The 23,457-nt window shown below is 39.6% G+C and overlaps 1 protein-coding gene and 1 long non-coding RNA gene across 4 annotated transcripts in view; one reads left to right on the forward strand and one right to left on the reverse strand.

Moving 5' to 3' along the window:
* The window catches only part of HHIP (hedgehog interacting protein), a 102,184-nt gene that overhangs the window by 51,012 nt on the left and 27,715 nt on the right, over positions 1-23,457 (forward strand). For all 3 annotated transcript variants that reach the window (XM_081544189.1, XM_081544191.1, XM_081544188.1), the window contains exons 5-10: positions 10,188-10,339; positions 10,718-10,891; positions 11,470-11,613; positions 17,337-17,458; positions 20,188-20,311; positions 21,592-21,722. In XM_081544189.1, the coding sequence (XP_081400315.1) occupies positions 10,188-10,339; positions 10,718-10,891; positions 11,470-11,613; positions 17,337-17,458; positions 20,188-20,311; positions 21,592-21,722 (847 nt within the window). The remainder of the gene's footprint in view (positions 1-10,187; positions 10,340-10,717; positions 10,892-11,469; positions 11,614-17,336; positions 17,459-20,187; positions 20,312-21,591; positions 21,723-23,457) is intronic.
* LOC145526999 (uncharacterized) overlaps positions 13,650-23,457 on the reverse strand; it is a 109,121-nt gene continuing 99,313 nt past the window's right edge. The window contains exons 3-4 of the long non-coding RNA XR_014069391.1: positions 14,953-15,022; positions 13,650-13,780 (exon numbers count right to left, since the gene is read on the reverse strand). This is a non-coding gene — a long non-coding RNA (uncharacterized LOC145526999). The remainder of the gene's footprint in view (positions 13,781-14,952; positions 15,023-23,457) is intronic.

Here is a 23,457-nt window from a genome sequence, read left to right on the forward strand (position 1 = left end):
CTCATTTTCAATTCGATCTAGAAATGTGTTTTTTTTAATTTTTATATATTTATTTGAAGTGTAGTTTATTCATAATATTATGTTAGCTTCACGTATACAGCAAAGTGATTCAGTTATGTATTAATACATATATTATGTATTTGAATATCTTGTATTATACAGGAAATGTGTACTTTTAAAAATCTAAGGCCCAACAAGTATTAAACCTGTAGGTTATAATAGAAGAGCTTAATGTAGTTACAGTCTTTTCTGATGATCATTTTTATTCATTTTGGTTTTGGTTTTGTTGTGGCCACACCTCTCTGCTTGTGGGATCTTAGTTCTCTACCATGTATGAACCTGGGGCCCCGGCAGTGAAAGTACGGGGTTTTAACCACTGGACAATTAGGGGATTCCCTATTCATTTTTAATTCCATGAATGGCCTTGTAGTTTTTGTCAAAACTTTTGTAAATTTTTATTTTCGGGTGCCCTAAGCATATAACATAAGAGCTTTCTCTAAAAGTGTTGCCAACATCTCTGTACCTTTCCTTCTTCAGAAAAGTGTTTAATACTAGGATTCTGTTTTTAAAAAGAGTTTATACTTTTTGTAGCTTTAGTCTTTTGTCATTATTTCAAATAGATGTTCCACACAATTTAGTTTTATTGAAGCATTCTTTTTCTCTTTTAGAGAAGATGTTTTGGAGAACTGAACTCTGGAGTATGACATATTATTATTAATAGTACTTGATACATATTGAGCCAAATAGTCCTTAGTATCCAAGCCATTCCCTGATACCATATTGGATTCCTTGGGCAGCATATATTAAAGATTCTACAGCAACTAACTGCTACCTGGATAGCATAACAGGAACAAATCAGTTCACTCTCCAATGTGCCATCCTGTATCAGATGTCACAGTTCAGGTGGAAAGTTGGTTCCATTCACAATTTAAAGTTTAAAATAAACTTATAAAGTATAAAATAAATCATGTGCACCCAGATGTAAATTATTGTGATCATAACAGTTTTTACCTATATAACTGAATATGTGTATACTTTCTTCCCCATAGGCATAAGATGTCAAAAGAATATTAGTACATGGAATAAGAAGCAGCTGGAAAGCTGTAAATTCTAGAAAATAACCACTTCTGGTATCTTGCCTCCATGCAGGTCATTACTTAAACCCAGTGTGACTGATTTATTTTGTTTATGCTTGAAAAGAGTGGGGAAGAGAATCGTTGAAGAGGGTACTGTGACTTTGAGTAGCTAGTCTCCATCTCGGATATCTTTTATCCTTTCATTTGCGCTTTTCTCGTCTGTTTTTGCATTTGCTACCATCAGAAGATAAAATGTACAACCCTAAACGTACATTTGACGTGGCCTAATTGCTACATACCAGAAATTATATACTCCATAAAACACTTCCTAAAAGCTCTGACTTATTGGGGTATCTCCTAGCAGTTCTCCAACCTCATATGAAGGAGGACAGACCTCTTTGTCAGAGTGTGGTCTAGGCGAGTATGGGTCCTGCCAGCATTTGAAAACTGTAAATACTTTTTTAAAGCACTGGAACAGAGAGTAAATACAGTTAAGCATAGCAGAGGCCTTAAGGAGACAAGACAGTGCCGTGAAGAGCATTCATTATCAGGAAGCTCAGAAGGAGTAAGTTACAGACAGACTTATGTAAAAGAAAAGCCGAATCTGGAAAAACAGAGGAAATTTTAAAGAAAAGGGGAGAATTAGTACTCTAAGTGATAGGTCCTCAGTATATTGTGGCTGGTTTCATGCTCAGAGAACAGTGAAAGTAAGTAAAGCCAGAAGAGTGAGTAATAAAATGGCACAAGATACTTTATAAAAAGGTCCATTTCCAAAATAAAATTTGTATAACAGGAAGACTACCAAATCATTCCAAGCATAACTTAAGCTTCTTTGATAGAGTTGACCATGAATCCTTCCTAGAAAGAGGATGAGCGGTATAGCGCAGCGGTCCCAAGCTTCTGGGCACCAGGGACCGGTTTCTTGGAAGACAGTTTTTCCATGGACAGGGTGGGGGGATGGTTTCTGGATAATTCATTACCTTTATTGTGCACTTTATTTCTATTTTTATTACATCAGCTCCACCTCAGATCATCAGGCAATAGATCCCAGAGCTACAGAACATCTGTTTTTTTCTGGAATGTTTTCTGACACCAAATGACAGAGGTTTTATTTTTTTGGTTTGGTGGTGGGGGGGTGGTTCCCCCATCAACCAATTCTCCAGCAATAACTGGGTGTTCAATAGTTCATGTCTGACACTAACTATCCAGAGTTCACAGAGCCCACAGATTAAGGGTTCACTCCTACAAGACTGCCTCCCCTACAGACACCAGCTATAAATGGGTCCCCACACTACCCACATTTCTGCCCAGCTGACTATATATTCAGGGGTTCCCATGAGCCTCACCCTCTCCAGGCTCAATAACTCATAGAGCAACTCACAGAACTCAGGAAGTTGCTTTACTCACTATTACAGGTTTGTTGGACTTCCCTGGTGGCTCAGATGGTAAAGAATCTGCCTACAGTGTGGGAGGCCTGAATTTGATCCCTGGGTTGGGAAGGTCCCCTGGAGAAGGAAACGGCTACCCACTCCAGTATTCTAGCCTGGAGAATTCCATGAACCAAGGAGCCTGACAGGCTATAAGACCACGGAGTCACAAACAGTCAGACACGAGTGAGCGACTAATACTTTCACTTTTCACCACAGGTTTGTTATAAAAGCTGTAACTCAGGAGCCATTAGTTACAAGGGAGTATAGGATGAGGTATAGAAGTTAGGGCGACATAACACACTCCCATGCCTTCTCCAGCTGTGCCACCCTCTAGTACCTCAATATGTTGACCCACCTGGGAGCTCTCCAGACTCCACCACTTAAGGTTTTATGGAGGCCTCATTGATTGATGAAATCATGACCGTTGGTGATTGAACTCAACCTCCAGTCCCTCTCCCCTCCCTGGAGGTTGGCGGGTGGGACTGAAAGTTCTAATCCCCCAATTACATCGTTTGGCTCCTCTGGCCACCAGTCTCCATCCTGAAGCTGTCTATTGTTGTGATTGTTGTTTAGTTGTTCAGTTGTGTCTGACTCTTTGCAACCCCATGGACTGTAGCCTGCCCGGTTCCTCTGTCCATGAGATTTCCCAGGCAAGAATACTAGAGTGGGTTGCCATTTCCTTCTCCAGGGGATTTTCCTGACCCAGGGATCGAACCCACATCTCCTGCATTACAGGTGGATTCTTTACTACTGAGCCAACAGGGAAGCCCTATGGGGGCTAGGGAAATACCAAAAGTCACTTTGTTAGCATAAACTCAGGTAAGGCTAATGAAGAACAAAAGACACTCCTATCACTCAGGAAATTCCAATGGTTTTAAGAGCTCTGTGCCAAGAAACAGGGCCAAAAATCAAGTATATTTTTCATTGTATTATACAACAGCCTACATCATACTGTGCTATAACATCATGCAGCCCTCCCATAAGCCCTCTGGGTTCTTCAGGAGATTGACTCCTCTTCTGAGACCGAATTAGGCTTTTGGAACTATTGAAAAGCAATGCTTCTCATCTTTTCCAGGACTTGTGGAGAAATGAATACTTTTCAAAACTTATGAACAAGCCAAAATAAAGTTTTAGTGAGATTGAAGTCCTCTAGTGCTTGGAAATGGTTTGCCTACAATGATTTTACCTTCTTTGCCTCCTGTGATTAACACAGGAGTCCTGCTCTTGACCGAGTTCCTCTGTGCCCACATATAGATGGTCTCCACTTTCTCCTCCTCCATTCTGAAAAGTGCTTTCAGCTCACTTTGAAGGGTGTTGGCTGTTCTTGTGACACTGACAGCTCAGAGGGAGTGCTTGCTGTGAAAGTGCTCTCCTTAGGTTGTTGCTGTTGTTTTTGTTCAGTCCCTAAGTCGCGTCTTAACTTGTGCGAACCTGTGAACTGCAGCATGCCAGGCTTCCCTGTCTCTCGCTGTCTCCCGGAGATTGCCCAAGTTCATGTCCATTGAATCGGTATGCCATCCAGCCATCTCATCCTCTGTCATCCCTTTGTCCTCCTGCCTTCAATCTTTCCCTGCATCAGGGTCTTTCCTAGTGTGTTGGGTCTTCACATCAGGTGGCCAAAGTATTGGAGTTTCACTTTCAGCATCAGTCCTTCCAATGAGTATTCAGGGTTGATTTCCTTTATGATCCACTGGTTTGATCTCCTTGTGGTCCAAGGGACTCTCAAGAGCCTTCTCCAGCACCAGGCATCTTCTCCTTAGACATCTCCTTGTGAATGTATTGGTGAGCTTCACTAGTCCTCTCTTTCAGGACATGGCCAAGATGGCTCAAGTCATCAGTGCTTTGGATCCTTTTTAAAAAACAGATTAAAATAGCCATATAGTAGGCAGAAAATGCCCTTCCCCAAAAGATATTAGTGAGTGAAAGTCACTCAGTTATGTCTGACTCTTTGCAACCCCATGGACTGTAGCCCGCCAGGTTCCTCTGCCCATGGAATTCTCCAGGCAAGAATACTGGAGTGGGTAGCCATTCCCTTCTCCAGGGAGATCTTCCCAAACCAGGGATCAAACCTGGGGCTCCTGCATTGCAGGCCATTTCTTTATCATCTGAGCCACCGGGGAAGCTCCCCTCAAAGATTTCGTCATCCTAATTGGCAAAGGGGAATTGAGGTTGTAATGGAATTAAGATTATGCTGAATTATCTGGGTGGGTTCAGTATCATCACAAATTCTTAAAAGTAGAGAGGGCAGCAGAGGAGGTCAGAGTGATGAGATATGAGAATTCAACCCTGCTATTATTGACTTTGAAGATGGAAGGAAGAGAGCATCATCCAAGGAATGCCAGGGGGCTTCTAGAAGTTGGAACAGGAAATGACTTCTCCTCTAAGAGCTTCTAGAAAGGACCATGGTTCTGAAAACACAATTCTTTAGCCCAGTGAGACCTGTGTTGGATTCTAACTTAGTAATTTTAAGGTAATACATTTGTGTTGTTTTGAGCTACTAAGTTTATACAGATTTTTTACAGCAGTAATAGAAACCTTGTATTGTATTTGAATGAACAATTCTCAAATAAACCTGTTTGCCATTTCTGAATAGCAAAAGGTTCCAATCTAAGAAGCACAGGCTTACACAGGGAGGGGCTCAAATTGGTCTCCAAGTTCTCTTGTTCCTTTCCTGATAATGTGCCATTAAAACATAGACATTAATGACAATTAATAAAGGAAATGTGTGACTTGCCTTTTACTAAAGATTTATATTTTATAGAGAATTTTAAGTGCCACCAGTCTGTTCTTATGTTAATTCCTAGAAACTCCTTCATTACTAAGAGAACAAAAGTTCTACCAGAGGTCTTCATTCATACATGTTTTTCTGGGTAACAGATGTAGGATAAATTTAGAAGATGGTTTTACTATTTGCAGACACTCTGCCTAATCTTCATGTAATTTATCTGTCATAAAACCAAGGTTTTTTTCTTTTTTTTTTTACCACGTTTGAGAGTAGAGATAGCTCAGTGAAAATATGCTAATTAAACTCCGTGTCAGAAGTTACCCAGAATAGGTATTTACTCTCTTTAATGCTTGGTTTGGGGCCATGCATATTTCTAATAGTATAGCATTAACTGCCCTGCATCTCAAATTAGCATCATAAAGAATTCATAGTGGAAATTACAACTTTATTTTAGTAAAAACTTTGTTACCTGCTTCCACAGATAAGCACCTGGAAGACAGGAATTGGTTCTTGTTGATTATCTTATCCCTGGTGCCAAGTATAATGCCTAACATGCAGTAGATATTCAATAAATATTTGCTGAATGAGTGTTAAATGCGCTTTTGTTTGACAAGACAGTAACAGGGAGTGCATTATTAACGTTACATTTCCTCGCTTTCTCTATACCATAGGGCTGTTCTGTAGATCACTGAACTTGAAGCCAGTCACTTGCCAAAGGGTCACTAAGCAAACTATGCAAAAATGAGAAATGATGCTTCAAGCTCAGTGGAGCCCAGTCCTGTTTCCTAAAATATACAAGTCAATTGCCAAATAGAAAATATTAAGGCCAATTTTAAAGTAGGAAGAAATCAAAAAAAAATTAACTTTAGCCACGTTGAAATATGAAAATATTGGAATGTTTTCTTTAAAATATCATAATGAAAGGCCATGCCCCACAATTTCTATTAAAAAAGTAAAACATACTTCCTGTTAGAATCATCTCATGATTCCCTGTCTTTTTCAACAGCTGCTTCATTTTCTTCAAAGAGGAATATTTGTAGTCATTTGGTTAGAACTTTGATGTGTTCACCAGGGAAGAGTTTATCTCAAAGCTGTAGGACTAGATCTCATCTTGTACTTATATGAAAGTCATCAATACCCTTTGTTTATGGGCTTTGTCTCTTTTCTGCTGACCCTGTGAAATTGTTCCTGAGAGCTGGACGATGATTATAATGGTAGTTAACTACTTAACAAAAGTTCCTAAAGAGGGTTTTATGATGCACCCTGAAACGGGTTAACCTCAAGGTTTCAAAGTGTATAGGGACATTATTTTCAAATCATGCAAGTACCTGATTTTGAGGGGCCCTTGCTGCTTGGTGAGAGGCTGTCCAGAAGTTGATGTGGTTCTTGAGAGGCCTGAGCACAGGGAGGAAAGGGGCTCATGGTAGTCTATAATGATATTCTGTTGAAGCTTCAGTCAGTGAATTTGAAAAAAAGAAAAAAAGCATTATCCAAATAGAGGAAACTCTTCAGTGTTGTTGTAAACTACTTTTTGCCCGTTTGGTTCAGGCAGTGATGGTCACTCCCAGACACACACACAAAGCATTTGGTATTAGTAATAAAGTACAAAGTATAATGTGAATATTTGGACACATTACTCTTTCTCACATCACTAAGGGTAAACATTTTGGACATTAGGTTAACAGTTTTCACAAGTATGATGTTAGAAGTCTGTGTGTCATTTTGAAAGGTGGCTCCCTGCACCGCGGAGCTTCCGTTTGCCATCTAGGACAGTGTTTGTCTCCCTTTTCAGACAACTTGGTTGAACTAATTAATCACTAGAGGTTCATTCTCCACAGATGCTCAGCAGAAACAGTGCAATAATTTGATGTTTCTGGAAGGCTGCTTGGTTTTCATTCCATAAAACGACACATAATGAAGGGAAAGAATGGGAAAGAGGAAGACGGTAACATTGACATAAGGGCTTTCTGATGAGCCTGGGAGAGCTGGGCCGTTTGTTTTCAATCCTGGTGCCAGGGGCCAACACTCATGCTCTCAGGGGCCAATGTGCTGCTGAAGACTGGTGAGGGCAACTACAGAAAGTCGGGAAGCCTCAAAAATCTGGCGGTGGTGCTGGCATTATAGCGTCTGACCCTGGTCCAAAGTTAAAACGTCAGTGCCCAATCGACATACTTCTCCATTCTGATGATTTGTGACATACTTTAAATGGACAGCATACCTCTGCAGGCTAATTCAAGCTAAATGTGAGCCTACCAATACTTTAAAATCCCAACAGGAGTCAAATATCCTTCCTTCCCAATCTCTGAATTGTGTTATATGATACAATTTAAAAAGCTAGTTTTGAGAGACACCCTAAGATGTTTACATAGTATATTAAATTTTTTCATCATTATAATTATGAAAGGGAGTATTTCTCTGAAATGACTTGAGTCATTCGTCCTGTTTCTAAACCCCCCAGAACACTACTTTGCACCTGGAAATTGACTTGAGAAAAGTGAAATCATGTGTAATTATTGTGTGTGTGCTAAGTTGCTTCAGTCGTGTCTGACTCCGTGCGACCCTATGGACTGTAGCCCGCCAGGCTCCTCTGCCCATGGCATTCTCCAGGCAAGAATACTGGAGTGGGTTGCCATGCCCTCCTCCAGGGATCTTCCTGACCCAGGGATCAAACCTGCGTCTCTTATGTTTCCTGCATTGGAGGGAGAGTTCTTTACCACCAGCACCACCTAAACAAATGTAAATCCTATAACCCGAAAAATTCAGGACATTTTTGAAATGACTTTCTTGATTTATTTACTTGTCATTCAGATGTCTCATTCTGTTTCCATATTTGGCCCTTTAATAAAAATCAGTGATGCCCCCCCCAACTCCAAATTCATTCGTGAGAGACGTCAATCTCTAAGGTAAACAACTGTCTTCTATCACTTGTGGATTTATTTAAATCTCTTTTTCCGTCTGTCTCTCTACAGTGCATGAATTCAACATCTAATTCCCAAAAAGCAACCAGCACAGTTTTAAACCATGTTGCTAGCCAGCTCAAATTGTCTTTCAGATGATTTGATTAAAGACTACAAAAGAACTACTTTCAACAAAACCTTCTTCTAGTGGAACGCAAACATTTGTGAAGTGGGCATGCAGTACTTAACCTGCATTCACAGCTTTAGAGGGGGGCATGTATCCGGAAGAGGAATTAATTACAAACTAAATCCCACCCCTAGGCCTCCTTCTACAGCCATCAGGGAGGTTTAGATGTGCAGTGGTTTTTCTGTAATCAAATATTAGTTACACATCCCTGTTTTCAGTGTCTCATAAGAAAGGCAAGAGCTATCTGTTTAATAAAGATGTAAGAAGAAAGATGAGTCAATATTAAAATCATCATAAGATAATCCAAAAAAAAGTCATTCATAAAGTCATAAAGATGTACCCTTCAATGAGATAGTTCTTGTTGTTAAAATTAAACATATTGTTATATGCAAATAAAGAGGCTGGCTTTTTGGACATTTGAATAATAACTTGGTAGTTCTGGGATATTTGCACCCACTTTATTACTTAACACACTTAAAGTTTGGGTGTTTCTGCTTTGGATGGCATACATATGAAAACAGTTTTTCTCTAATCCAGGAAATAAACATTGTTTATTAAAAGTAAACTTTGTGCCTAGAACTTGAAATTCACAAATCCATGTAGCATACAAACTACAAACAGTATCATACATTTCTAGTAACACAAGTATTCTGGGGAACAAAGGCAGGAGAATGATGGAGTGTAACCCAGTGAAGAAATTGCAGTATTAGAGATTTTTTTGCTCCTCTGACACATCTAAGAAGTAACTTACAGCTTTTTACCCTAAGAGATGTTGTGCTGTTTAAAGAAATAGCATGGATAAGGTGATGTCCTAAGGGCAGTTACAGTCACATTTTTCGCCATTGTACATAACTCAGCAGACTACAGACGAAGTGCTCACTGGGTTACCAGGATGTGAACTTGAAGTATCTGATCTTGATAATTTTAGATACTTTGATTTCATTATAGAAATTCCTAGACTACTTGTGGGATAAAACAAATGCTAAGACCATATTGAGTTTCATCAAGCTGAATTAGCAGAAAATAAAGATAAAATGCCTTTCTATTTAAGCACACAATGATGTTTTAATTGTTACAGCATTTGGCATGCCTAATGTATACAATTCTTGACATACATATAATAACAAAAGAAAGTTGTTTGGGATTTTTCTTTTATTTCCTAGTGTCCCCTTTCCTCTCTAGGATTTTTCCCACCCCCACCCCAGCCCTGGCTTTTAGCTCTCCTCTCATTTCTCCATCTTTCTATAAAGAAAAAACTAGGCAGCGAAAGGATCTATGTAAAAATACCTCATTTCTAGGCCAAGGCTGCTTATTACCTAGCTATGACGAACAGACCACCATGGTTGTGACAACTGATGTAGATGCCTCCAGGGTAAAACAAAGGTTTACATATTACACAAGCAATTTAACTGTTTTCTAAATAGATTGCCAAGACAGTGGGAGTTGGCAGCCCGCACTGTGTTTTAGGTTTGGGAGACTTGGATTAGAAGTGACTGCTGATTATGAACCTTTTTATTTGTCTTCTGTGAACTACAAGCAACCTAGTAACCCAGCAAAGAATTCTTCACAGCACTTAAACTTGTCTTCCTAGCTTCCCGAGATTACATACACAAATCACTTGACAAAAGTGGTGTAAGGGTCTTGTGCGTAGATAACCACACAAGACAATTGTCTTGTTTCTAACCCTTAAAGAGGTCTGCAAAGTGAAATGTTTTATAATCTTTTTTTGTGCAGTAGGCAAGGAAGGAAAGAAAAGAGTTTGGAGAAAGATTATCCAGGAAGAAGAAAGGGACTCTTTTGGGGGTTCCAGTTGAAACACAATAAAGAACATAATTAACTTCACAATTCTTTGTGTTTTTCATTTGACTGCAGGGAGGAGATGAAAGAGGACTGCTAAGCCTTGCATTCCATCCCAATTACAAGAAAAATGGAAAGCTATATGTGTCTTATACCACCAACCAAGAACGGTGGGCTATAGGGCCTCATGACCATATTCTTAGAGTTGTGGAATACACAGTATCCAGGTATCATTAAAAGATGGTTGATATTATTTTTCTCACTGTGTCTTTGTAATTTTTTGTTTAGAAGTTACAAATAGTTTACCATCAGGTGGCAATAATTAAACCTCAGTCTCCATCTGGCTGAACATCCCCATTGTGTCTTTAAGGACAATTGCAAAAAATGGTAGCTGTGGCATTTTCCACAATTCTCTTTCCTCTTAAATGCCACTTGGGAAACCTAGAAAATAATGTAGTTTTCCAGTAATTTTTATCAGCTTCACCTTCAGTGTGTTTGCTTAATTACATGCCACATGTTCGCTTCCCTATTTGCATCCTATTTCCTTTCTGTGGGTTCGCCTGACATATGTCACAATCATGATTTGTTTCGGCCCCACCACGTAGGAAAAACCCCCATCAGGTTGATCTACGAACAGCCAGAGTATTTCTTGAAGTCGCTGAACTGCACAGAAAGCACCTAGGAGGACAGCTGCTCTTTGGTCCTGATGGCTTTCTCTACATCATCCTCGGGGACGGGATGATCACGTTGGATGATATGGAAGAAATGGATGGATTAAGGTAAAAAACAAAACAGAAAAACAGGTGCCCCTTGATGCTAAAGGGTTTTAAGTGAATGAAAAACTGAATTAGATCACCTTGGTTAAATTATTTAACTGTTAATATCAGTATCTGCATTTGTAACATGAAGAGGAATTCAATAAATCTGCCAATGTGGTAGATTTGAAAGTCGCTCTTCTGAGATGTCCTAACACCAGTTCCTCCTATGGGGGTTGTACAGCAGCTACCTCCCACACTCCCTAATGGACTGACATCGTTCAGCGGAACTTCTTGGGGGACGTTAAACACGTGGATTGGGAAAAAATACTTTAGAGGATGGATGCCAAACGCAGTACCCCACCGATGCCACAGCCTTCAGTCACCTTCAAACTGTGTGTGTCTCGCTGCTGGTCTGAAACAAAACAGTCTCTGGTTCATTTCCCACAACGTGAAATTTGGAACGTTAATAACTTTTTCTCAAATGAGGGGAGGTGGTTTTTATTTATTTTTTTTAACCATAGAGTAACCTCCCTGCATTTAGTATAGGTGAAATATGTAACAAGAACGGAAAGCCCTTACGCTGTCCTCTGATTCTTCAGCGACTTCACAGGTTCCGTGCTCAGGCTGGACGTGGATACTGACATGTGCCACATGCCTTATTCCATACCCAGGAGCAACCCGCACTTCAACAGCACCAACCAGCCCCCAGAAGTGTTTGCCCATGGCCTCCATGATCCAGGCAGGTGAGAATACAAGCCTCTTCTCTCTCCTGCCTTACTGCAGAGCTGCTGCTGCTAAGTCGCTTCAGTCGTGTCCGACTCTGTGCGACCCCTTAGACGGCAGCCCACCAGGGTCCCCCGTCCCTGGGATTCTCCAGGCAAGAACACTGGAGTGGGTTGCCATTTCCTTCTCCAGTGCATGAAAGTGAAAAGTGAAAGAGAAGTCGCTCGGTCATGTCCGACTCTTAGCGACCCCATGGACTGCAGCCTACCAGGCTCCTCCGTCCACGGGATTTTCCAGGCAAGAGTACTGGAGTGGGGTGCCATTGCCTTCTCCAGAGCAGGGATTCACAAAGTGGGAAAAAGAGAGTTTCCAGGCACAGAGCAGCCAAGAGTCTCATCCAACACTGTGCCTCTAAAATCACACTGGTTCATTGTCACCCAGTATTTTGTTCTCTCTCTTCTATTAATGTGTAAAGCAGATTGAGAAGGCAGATTAGACAAGGCAAAGGACAAATTCACAGAGAAAAATCACCTTAACATTTTGGAGGGTTCTCATTAGAGATAAACACTGGTGGACTAGTGTCGTGATTAAGACTTCAAGCTGAACACTTCAGACAAATAATCAACCTTTGTCTCTGTTGCTGTGCAGTCGCTAAGTTGTATCTGACTCTTTGCAGCCCCATAGACTGTGCCGCGCCAGGCTCCCCGGCCCTTCAGTATCTCCCAGAGTTTGCTCACATTCATGTCCGTTGAGTCAGTGATGCCATCCAACTATCTCATCCTCTTCTGTCCTCGTGTCTGTGCTTAGTTGTTCAGTCCTGTCCGACTCTTTGCAGCCCCGTGGACTGTAGCCTGCCAGGCTCCTCTGTCCATGGGGATTCTCCAGGCAAGAATACTGGAGTGGGTTGCCATGCCCTTCTGCAAGGGAACTTCCCTACCCAGGGATTGAACCCAGGTCTTAAACACTTCTAAATGTTAATTTCCTGATACAGTAAATAAGGATGGTAATATCCACCTTGCAAGGATGCTGTACTGATTGAATACAAATCTATAAGTGAAGCACTAGAGTGTCTGACACACCTGATAGATTTTAAACAAATTATGGTTCTTATTATCTTAGCGTCACTTAATATAAGATGACTCAGTGGCATTTGGAAGGAGTTGAGCTAAATGTTAACTTTTTTACTTAAAAAAATTATAAATACTAAAGGAATTCAGACTGACTGTTTGCTACAGTGAATCATAAAGAAACGACCACTAACTAGAGAGACTTCCCTGTCAGTCCAGTGGTTAGGACTCCATACTTCCAGTACGGGGGATGTGGGTTCAATCCCCGGTTAGGGAACTAAGATCCCATATTGCCACTCAGTGCCAGCCAAAAAAAAAGAAGTATGTACAGTGAGACATTTGGGATACACTTGAAAAATGCAAGGAAGTGTAATACTGTATAGCAATTCTTTGATGAAGGCTTCATTCAGTCTGTGGTCTGTTACTCATACTAAGGGATATCTGGCCACATTTATTCATTTACTAGTTAAGTTATTATTGCTATTTAATGTTTATTGAGTGTTCATTATGTGCAAGGTGAGTATTTCTCGAACTTTTTCTTTTTATAATCCCTCCTGCCCTTCATCTCCCCTCCATCAAAGTCCAAGTCTACCGTTCATTTCCTTTTTGGCATCTCAGCAGATCTTAAAATCTGGGCGACAGGGCATACTTAAGGTGGGTTCAGGATGTGGAGGAAACTGTCACATTCCATTCCTGGAGCTCAGAATGCACAGATACCACCACAAAGCAGCACTTTGAAGTCGGAGCAGCCTGAGTCACCACAATCCCACCAGACCCTTCATGCAACCCTCCTGGGGAGTCCCGACCCTCAGTGTGAAAACACAGGGAGGAGTGCTTTACAGACCTTACATGTGGCCGAGTGTCTGTGCTGTGGAGTCTTAACATCCTCCGGCGGTAGAGTGCTGAACGATCTGCCTCCCTCCAAAAGTATTTCAAGCAGAGGAGGATTTAATAAAGCAGAAAGGAAACTAAAATCCAAAATCACTGGCTACAGAGCAAAGCTGACTTTTATTAAGCACCTTGGTGCCGAGCAGCAGACCAAGAATCCTGTGTTTATCCTCCTACTGATAACTGTCAGCCAGCACGGTCAGGTGGCTGGCATCAGGTGCCTCCTCCCCTCCTTTTAAAAGACATTTTAGTCGTTAGGTTAGTTTGAAGTTCACAGCAAAATTCAACAGAAAGCACAGAGATTTGCCCATACAACCTCTACACGAGTATTGCCTCCCCCACTATCAACATGCCCCACCCAAGTGGTCATTTGTTATAATTGAGAAACCTACACTCACACATCATTACCACCCAAAGACCGTAGTTTACATTAGGATAAAGAATGTGCCTGCAATGCAGGAGACCCAGATTCAATCCCTGGGTCAGGAAGATCCCCTCAAGATGGGAATGGCAACCCACTCCGGTATTCTTGCCTGAAGAATTCCACAGACAGAGGAGCCTGGTGGGCTAGGCTAGAGTCCATGGGGTCGCAAAGAGTCAGACACGACTAAGCGACTAACACTTTCGCTTCACTTAGTGTTGTACATCCTATGGGTTGGATACATGTTTCATGACATGAGTATAGTATCATATGGGCTTCTCAGGTGGCTCAGTGGTAAAGAATCCACCTGCAATGCAGGAGATGTGGGTTAAATCACTGGGTCGGAAAGATCCCCTGGAGAAGGAAATGGCAACCCACTCCAGTATTCTTGCCTGGAGCATTCCATGGACACAGGAGCCTGGTGGGCTACAGTCCATGGAATCACAAAGAATTGGACATGACTTAGCAACTAAACAACAACAATAGTATCATACAGAGAAGTTTCACTATCTAGGCTCTTTTTATATAAGAAACTAAAAAAGGCTGGAGAAGATTCTTGAGAGTCCCTTGGACTGCAAGGAGATCCAACCAGTCCATCCTAAAGGAGATCAGTCTTGAATATATATTGAAAGGACTGATGCTGAAGCTGAAACTACAATACTTTGGCTACCTGATGTGAAGAACTGACTCATTTGAAAAGACCCTAATGCTGGGAAAGATTGAAGGCAGGAGAAGAAGAGGACAACAGAGGATGAGATGGTTGGATGGACGTGATGGACATGAGTTTGAGTAGGCTCCCGGAGTTGATGATGGACAAGGAAGACTGGCATGCTGCAGTCCATGGGGTTGCAGAGTCGGACACTGCTAAGCGACTGAACTGAACTGATAAAAGGTTAAAAGGGCCAAGTGGACCTTAGTGAATTTGGTACTCAGCCAGAGCTAGACCTCATGGCCTCCAGAGACTCACCTTTGGGAGACCTTACCTTTTCCTCCAGATTTCCTCTTTCTTGTTAGAAACAGGTCAAACTTTTTTCTTGGTCAGAGTTTCTCCATCTTCAAAAGAAAAGCAATACAGGAAAAATTTGTCACCCTATATGGACTTAGTTCCACCTTAAGTCACAGCAGGCCTGTGTCACGATCCCTGCCAAACATTGTATTCTGGGAATCATTGAATTAATGAGGACAAGAAAGGGACTATGGCTACAGAACAGCTACCCACCTTTGGCAGATCAGGCTTATAGTTTCTCTAATATGAATGAGATCATCTGGCCCCAACAGGTTTTATTTCGTTGTTGTTGTTTAAATAATTGCTGCATATGAATCTTATGTCACTCATGTCCCAGCCCCTACTCTCAGATTTTTAAAAAAATTTTTTAATTTATTTTAAAATTCCCAGTGATTTTGTTTTTGTCATGAATGTATTTTGTTGGCCTAAAGCAGTGATTCCCAATGGGACGATTTTGCCATTGGTGGACATTTGGCAGTGTCTAGGAGCATTTTTGGTTTCCACAAACTAGAAGGAGTAGATCATGCTGCTGACACATAGTGGGTAGAGGCCAGCGATGCTGCTAGATATCCTATGATGCTCAGAACAGCCCCCCTTTCCTCTCAGAAAAAGAGACATATCTGGCACCAAATGTCAGCAATGCCAAGCTTAAGAAATCGGAAAAACAGTGCAGGACTGTTTCCAGATTTGTGAAAATTTCAAAAATATTATTCAGTTTCATTCTTCCCTCAACCCACACTCCCCATACCTAGTCACTCATTGACTGAAACATTCAACAAATATTGAGCCCTCCTTATATTCCTGGATTTGAACTGAGGAACAGTAATAACAGTGATAAAGAGGTTGAAAATAGTTCCTTTCCTCATAGAGTTTACAGTCAGTGGCTTAAGTCACAGAAATATTCTGGCCACAGATTGGGGGGTGAACGTGAAGTCAGAGTCCACTTTAGTGGTTGTGGGGGCCAGCTTTATTTTATTCCTTAAACTAGAGTGCATGCTCCCCTTTGTTAGGACAGCCCACACTTTAGAATGTACTGATTCTACCTAAGAAACACAAGGGGTTTCTCTTGTTGTCCAATGGTTAAGACTGCTTTTCAATGCAATGGGTGCAATTTCAATCCCTGGTCAGGGAGCTAAGATTCCCAAATGCTTCATAGCTAAAAAATGAGAAAATAAAACAGAAGCAGTATTATAACAAATTCAATAAAGACATTTAAAAAATGGTCCACATTTTTAAAAAATCTTAAAAAAAAGAAACACAAAATCAATACTATAACTAATACACACCTTCCGTGTCTTACAATGGGGTTAAGTCCCAGTGAAACCATAGTAAGTTGAAAATACCATAAGTGGAAAAGGCACTTAATGGTCCTCACCTACCGAATATCATAGCTTAGTCTAGTCCACTTTAAACATGCTCACAATATTTACATTAGTGTACAGTTAGGCAAAATCTTTTAACACAGAGCCTGTTTAACTGAATGTGTGTCTGTGTTAGTTGCTCAGTAATATCTGACTCTTTGCCACCCTACGGAATGTAGCCCGCCAGGCTCCTCTGTCCGTGGGATTTCTCAAGAGAATACTGGAGTGGGTTGCCATTCCCTTCTCCAGGGGATCTTCCCAAGCCAGGGATCGAACCTGGATCTCCTTCACTGCAGGCCAATTCTTTACTATCTGAGCCACCAGGGAAGCCATTTAATTGAATGTCTCATGCTTTCATGAGATATTTATCAAATATCAAATATTTCAATATTTATCAAATGTTATACTGAAAGTGGAAAGCAGAATGGTTATAGGGATACAGAGTGGTTGTCTGTGCATCGTTGATTCCTCTAGTGATGGCATGGGTTGCTGGGAACTGTAGTTGCCTCTGCCCAGCATCACAAGAGAGTACTGTACCACATGTCATTAGTCTGGGAGAAGATCAAAACTTGAAGTACAGTTTCTCCTGACCATGTAATACTTCCACAGCATCCTAATGCTGGATCATCGTAACTCAGGGACCACATATCCTGTAGCGTGTGTTGCGGGTGTGAGTTGATGGTGCCACTGTTCTTCTGTTGTACGTTACCCATGTATCATATCCGTGCTTTCCCTTAACAACGGACTAACGCAGGTTTTAAGTCAGCGTGCACGTTCATAATGGAGGGAGGTACCAAAAGAAATTAAGAAATACACTCCAGAGCTCATTAAACTTCAGCAGAGTAAACAAACAGGATGTTTGCTTCGGCGGTTTCTAGAGATTCCAAACTAAATCCTCCCTAGGATCCTTGCCAGCCCACAAAGGGTTCTTGTGTCAGGAATCTCTGAGTTTGGAAGATACCCTGGTAGGAATTCATGAGTGTCCCCACTTTTGTCGCAGATGCGCTGTGGATCGACACCCCACTGATATAAACATCAATTTAACAATACTTTGTTCAGACTCCAATGGAAAGAACAGATCATCGGCCAGAATCCTACAGATCATAAAGGGGAAAGATTATGGTAAGTAGAGTGTAATTTGTTGGTTTGGGCTTTCATTCGAGGTTTGTTTTATTTTAGTATATTAATTGAAGAGAAAAAGGTTTCTGCAAAATGAGCATTTAGGAAAGCATCAGAACACTGGCCTAACAGTGGTAAAAGAATCAGTTGCTGGCTTCTTAAAGGTCCAGTGATTCTTACAAGCCCTAGGGGCTCCATTTGGGTAATTACCCTCCCTGTGGATTGAATGCTGCTCTGTAGGTCCAAAAAAATTAATGGACCTTCAAAAGTTAGCAGTTTATATTTTGCTCATCTGAGAATCAAGATGAATACCTTCTATTTATTTAATATATAAGAGAGAACTTGTCTTAACATCTTATATACAGAGGAAAAAAATAAGTGTTAAGGGTAAGAAATTTCTCAATACCCAACATACTAGTCTCAGCAATTAGGAAAATTATGTGTTTCAAATAAGAATGTATTTTTTAAAGGTGTTTATTTTAGAGAAAACAAAGTAATAGACTTATAAAAACATGTTATTTACCCAAGTCATGAAGATGGAATGTTTAGATCTTATTTTTAATGACATGGTTACTAGAGTATTTGAGATACATATTAAAATATAAAGTTAATATTTTTCCACATTTTTGTATTTACTCATTTTGGAGGAAACGGTATATCAAATATGATTATGATTCAGGGAACATAGTAGATGAAGATTATTGAATTGATTGCTTCTTCTATTCATTCAATATAGATATTTATTTAGTACCAGGAATGAAGCAGCTGTGCTGGTTCATATAGTATTCAGTTATTTTACTTTATTTTTTCTTTCAGGTATTCATGTATGTGTGTGTGTGCTTCCTATAAAAGCCAAACCAAAGAATAATGTGGTTAGAAAAAATAACTAATGAGTCACTAGCCTGTGGGAATTTTAGCTATATTTGTAGATTAAACTAAATTCTGCAATCACATTAATTTGGGTTCAGCTGAAACTGATTACAGTATGGATGGCCCTACATTTATATATTAAAAACACAGCTGCAGAATTCTTTTACTATTTATATATATCAAATTTGATTTGTCAATTATACCTCAATAAATCAGAAAAAAACAAAACAAATAACCACATCCACAGCATTTACTACCTGCCAGGGCCTGTAATAAGTACTTTACAAACTTCACTCATTTCATTTACAGAGAAATCCTAGAAGTCCTCTTACTGTTCACATTGTACAGATGAGAAAACTGAGACACACAAAGGTCACTTATCACACCACGTGAAGTGCCAGGATCTGGATTTGAACCCAGGTAGCCTGATCCAGAGTTCATGACCTTAGACATTCAGTTATGCTGCCTCTCAGTACCCTGAGAGGATTAAATTAAATTCATTTAAAACTTAAATGTTCTACTTTTTATAATATCATACTCACCATCATCAGGCACCCTCGTGGCTTAGTGGTCAAGAATCAGCCTGCAGTGCAGGAGATGTGCGAGACTTGGGATCAATCCCTGAGTCCGGAAGATCCCCTAAGAAGGAAATGGCAACCCACTCCAGATTTCTTGCCTGGAAAATCCCATGGACAGAGGAGCCTGGAGGGCTACAGTCTCTGGAGTTGCAAAGAGTTGGACAGGACTGAGTGACTGAGCACACATTCGCCTATTCACCATAATCACATGGGAAGCGGGAAGGACTTTAGAATTTTTGTCTTTCCACAAAAGCTTTTGCCTAAAAGACTTCCTGTTGATAGTGACTTATTTAAGTATGTAATAAGTAATTTTCAGATTAATTTCCAGCTGGCTTTGTATCTTTTTTATTGTAATTGGCATCTTTATATTTGAGAACATAATGACATGCATGAAAAGATTGAGATACATGACTATTCACATGTAATTCTGAAGGAATGACTGAAATAGACTTTGTTAACCACATGACCCTATAAACAAAACTCTTAAAACATTTTAAATGAAGATATTACTTGACTAGGTGACAGTGTTTTAAAATATGCAACAAATGTGGTTTTGAAGACCTTTTATGTACCATGCCTTTATTTTCATTAAAGTATAAACTTTTAAATATTTTATAGAATTTGACAGAGGTTTGACTCAGTTTAGGAGCTATATGCAGAAGTATTTCTACAAAAAATTCAGTATTAAAAAAAATTGTATTATTTGTTTAAGTATTTTAGTTCTAAAGTCCATGATTTCCAAAATGTTCAGAGATGTTGTCATCGAAAATTTGGTATGTCTTGGAAGTTATAATAACACTAAGCGATTGCAGAGCACTTTTGTTTCATTCTGCTATGCATGGAAGCCCTGTACATTTTATAATATTTAAGCAAAAGGGTTAATTATTTTCACTAAAGATCTATAGCAAGAATCCATCTTTTGCATCACAGAACACATTTCAGAGTTAAAGCAAATTACTGTAGTAATTGTGGCATGGCCTACATTGTGCATGCATCCGTGCAAAGTGGTCAGTCATGTCTGAGTCTTTGTGACCCCATGAACTGTATGTAGCCCGCCAGGCTCCTCTGTCCACGGGATTCTCCAGGCAAGAAAACTGGAGTGGGTTGCCATGCCCTCCACCAAGGGATCTTCCTGATGCAGGGATTGAACACGCATCTCTTATGTCTCCTGTATTGGCAGGGTTGTTACCACTAGCGCCACCTGGGAAGCCCACTGGCCTACATTAGTTTTCCTTTATAAAAATATGTTTCATTTGATCTAATGTTATGTCTATTTATTTCCAGAAAGTGAGCCATCACTTTTAGAATTCAAGCCCTTCAGTAATGGTCCTTTGGTTGGTGGATTTGTTTACCGAGGCTGCCAGTCAGAAAGACTCTATGGAAGCTACGTGTTTGCAGATCGTAATGGGTAGGCTTCCTGACACCACAGTTTGATAGATCAAATGACATATCCATTGATTATTGGGCAGATCATCAGAAAATATTCAAATGCATGTCACCCTTTGGAGGTTGGGTGTGGGACACATAAAAACTATTGATTATTAATATATACATATTTTTAGTTCTACCAGTTAGTCTTTCTTTTCTTTTTTTCTTTTGGCTGTGTTAGGTCTTCCTTGCTGCGGAAGGGCTTCTCTCGTTGCAGTGAATTGGGGCTACTCTCTGTTACCATGCACAGGCTTCTCATTGTGGTAGCTTCTCTTGTTTCAGCTCAAGAGCTCTAGAGCATGGACTTCAATAGTTGCAGCTCACAGACTTTGTTGCTCTGCAGCATGCGGAATCTCCCTGGACCAGGGATTGAACCTGTGTCCTCTGCATTGGCAGGTGGATTCTTAACCACTGGACCACGAAGGAAGTCCTGTTATTTACTTTTAGTTCCACCATGTATGGTGGGGGAATTAAAGAGTTTCCTAAAAGATGCTTTTGAAACAGACTTGATCAAATTCATAAAGTAATTTTTAAGAACAGAGAAGTCTTCAGATGGACACTTCATATTATTTAGGCTCTTCCCTTCATCCTGAACATAAATTTACCATGATCATGAGTAAATTGAAAAAATGTAGTTTTACATGAGTTACATAAATATTTGAAAATTATTTGAAAGCTAAGAATTTTTTTTTTGCCAGACTTTCAGGACTTTTGGCAACAGACCTTAATTTCTCTCTATTGATAGGAATACTGCAAAATTAAATTTTAGCCTAAAGCTTAGAGGTCACATTGTTGATAATTATAAGAGACTCTGTAATGAAGCCCGAAATAAGGATCTTGTTTCCCAAGTCACTATCATTCAGGCATATGGCAGAGCTGATATGCTTGGTCACTAAAAGGAAATAGAAAAATGAACTGACCCTGTGCTCTTCCCCTGTCCCTCTCTCTGATTAGTAGCACAGCATGATGTCTAGTCCTGGACAGGAAGTATCATTCTCAAGATGAAGGGGAGGGTATTTCTCAAACTCAGGTACTTTTAGTACCCACCCCCTCCAAACAAAATGTCATCTTTAAGTACTTTTTCCTCACATGGGAATTTCAGAGTATTCACACACATTTTGGGCTATATTATGTTTCCCTTTAGAAGCCAGGTCGGTGGCACAAGAATTATTTATTACAAGCTTTATTGTAAACATGTCATTGTGTCTTTTAGGCAAAAGCACATTTTCATCATAGGTTTCTGGTATGTGTTTCTTGTAGGAATTTCTTAACCCTCCAGCAAAGTCCTGTGAGCAAGCAGTGGCAAGAAAAACCACTCTGTCTTGGCAATGGTGGTTCCTGTAGAGGTTACTTTTCAGGTCACATTTTGGGATTTGGAGAAGACGAATTAGGTACTGTACAAACTCTTTCTGTTAAGTTCCATTCTCAATCTTTGCCCAAGAGGCTCTGTTCTACTCTGAAAAACAAGTAAAATAATCTCAACCTCTGTTTGTTGGAAATGTAACCTCCAGCAAAGATGACCAGTTCAGTATTCTCTTCCAATAAACTTTCTCTGGGGGTCTTTAAATCTTATTTCTACTCCAGAAACATGAAAGTAACAAAGCAGGAAAATGGGAGTTGGAAACAAGAGAATTTTTGAATCTTAGAGAGAAAATTTCAAATGGCTACTGATATTTTTGAAGCAGTTAAGTCATTTGTTTATATTCTCTATCTGAAAACCTTTCCACTTATCCATGTCTCTTGGAATAAATTTAAAATATGCTACAATCTGAATCTCACTTTATTTCCTAATTTTTTATTTTTTTGCCCATCAGGGTATGAAATTTGTTGAAAATAATCTGAGTTTATAGATCTGCTTTCTAACAGAATGAAAATTATCTTCTCCTTGATAATCTCCAGGATAACATACAATTTATTTGTTGATATATTATCAAAATGTATGCAGTTTAAAAAGCAAAAAGTGATTGATGCTACCAGTTTTAAATTTCAGAGATAAATGTAGCTATCATAATGATTCCCTTTAAAGAACAATATCCAAACAAACTATGGCTACCATGCTCCTTTAGCCTTGGACATGAATTTCTAGGTATTGAGAAAGAAAAGTTGTGTTTTCATCTAAATCATAATTATTTACTCTAAATGTTCAGATTTGGTTTTCCTCCACCAAATAGAGAATTCATCAGAAATAGCTCCATGCCGTTCACTTAGGTTGCCAAGGAACTCAAACTAGATTCCTGCAACACAAAACACAGATTTCAGAGCTGCAGGAATATAGGGATTCAAAGAAGAATAGTCCAATCTGTCTTTTTCCTGTTTTAGCATTGCAAGCATCTTGCATTTATGTTTGCCTTGAAATTCTTCTACCTCATTCAAATGAACCAGAAATACAGCCTTTCTCAGTTCAATCTTCTGTAATGTAATTTAAACATCATTGGCAAACTCTGATTTTAAAGTATAAATTAGGATCAATTGTTTGCAACAGACTTAGAGATAAGTATTTAGAATCATTTTGATGAATCATTTTGGTTTCCCCAGACCTTACTGCCAATAACTCACCATCATTTATCCTACTATCATCACCCCACCGTGGTTAAAATGTCCCAATATCTGTCCATACTTAATACAGTGTTGGGAGGAGAACCAGAAATGAAGCACACACAGTTCTTACTGTCCAAAACCAAAAATATCATGTATATTTCATAATTTAGAGTAAATATACTTTCACTCGTCAATGTAAACTCTGGTTTTTAATTAAGAGCCACACAATAAAGTGAGTTAGACTTTTTTACTGAGTTTTTTCTGGATGTTTTTAACCATAAAATCAGAATGAGTTTGTTTTAAGGATTAAATGTGGTAAACTACATAAAGTAGTTGATGAAACAAATATAAATTTTTTTAACTTACATTCCTTAGTTTTTTAACACGACTTTTTCTGTTGTGTCATGTTTTTATTATAAGTCCCATAATATCCTTTCCAGAAAGTGTGCTTAATATACAATAACAGAGTAAAATAGAGAAATATAGACTAAATCAAAGACTATTTCATGAATGAGAACCAAATATAAATTTTAAAGCCTCATAAACATATAATCATAAAAACAACTTCTAATTCCCTATTCAGATGAT

Source organism: Giraffa tippelskirchi, chromosome 11 (genome assembly GCF_054371585.1).
Source record: "Giraffa tippelskirchi isolate mGirTip1 chromosome 11, T2T-mGirTip1v1.2.pri, whole genome shotgun sequence".
NCBI lineage: Eukaryota > Metazoa > Chordata > Mammalia > Artiodactyla > Giraffidae > Giraffa > Giraffa tippelskirchi.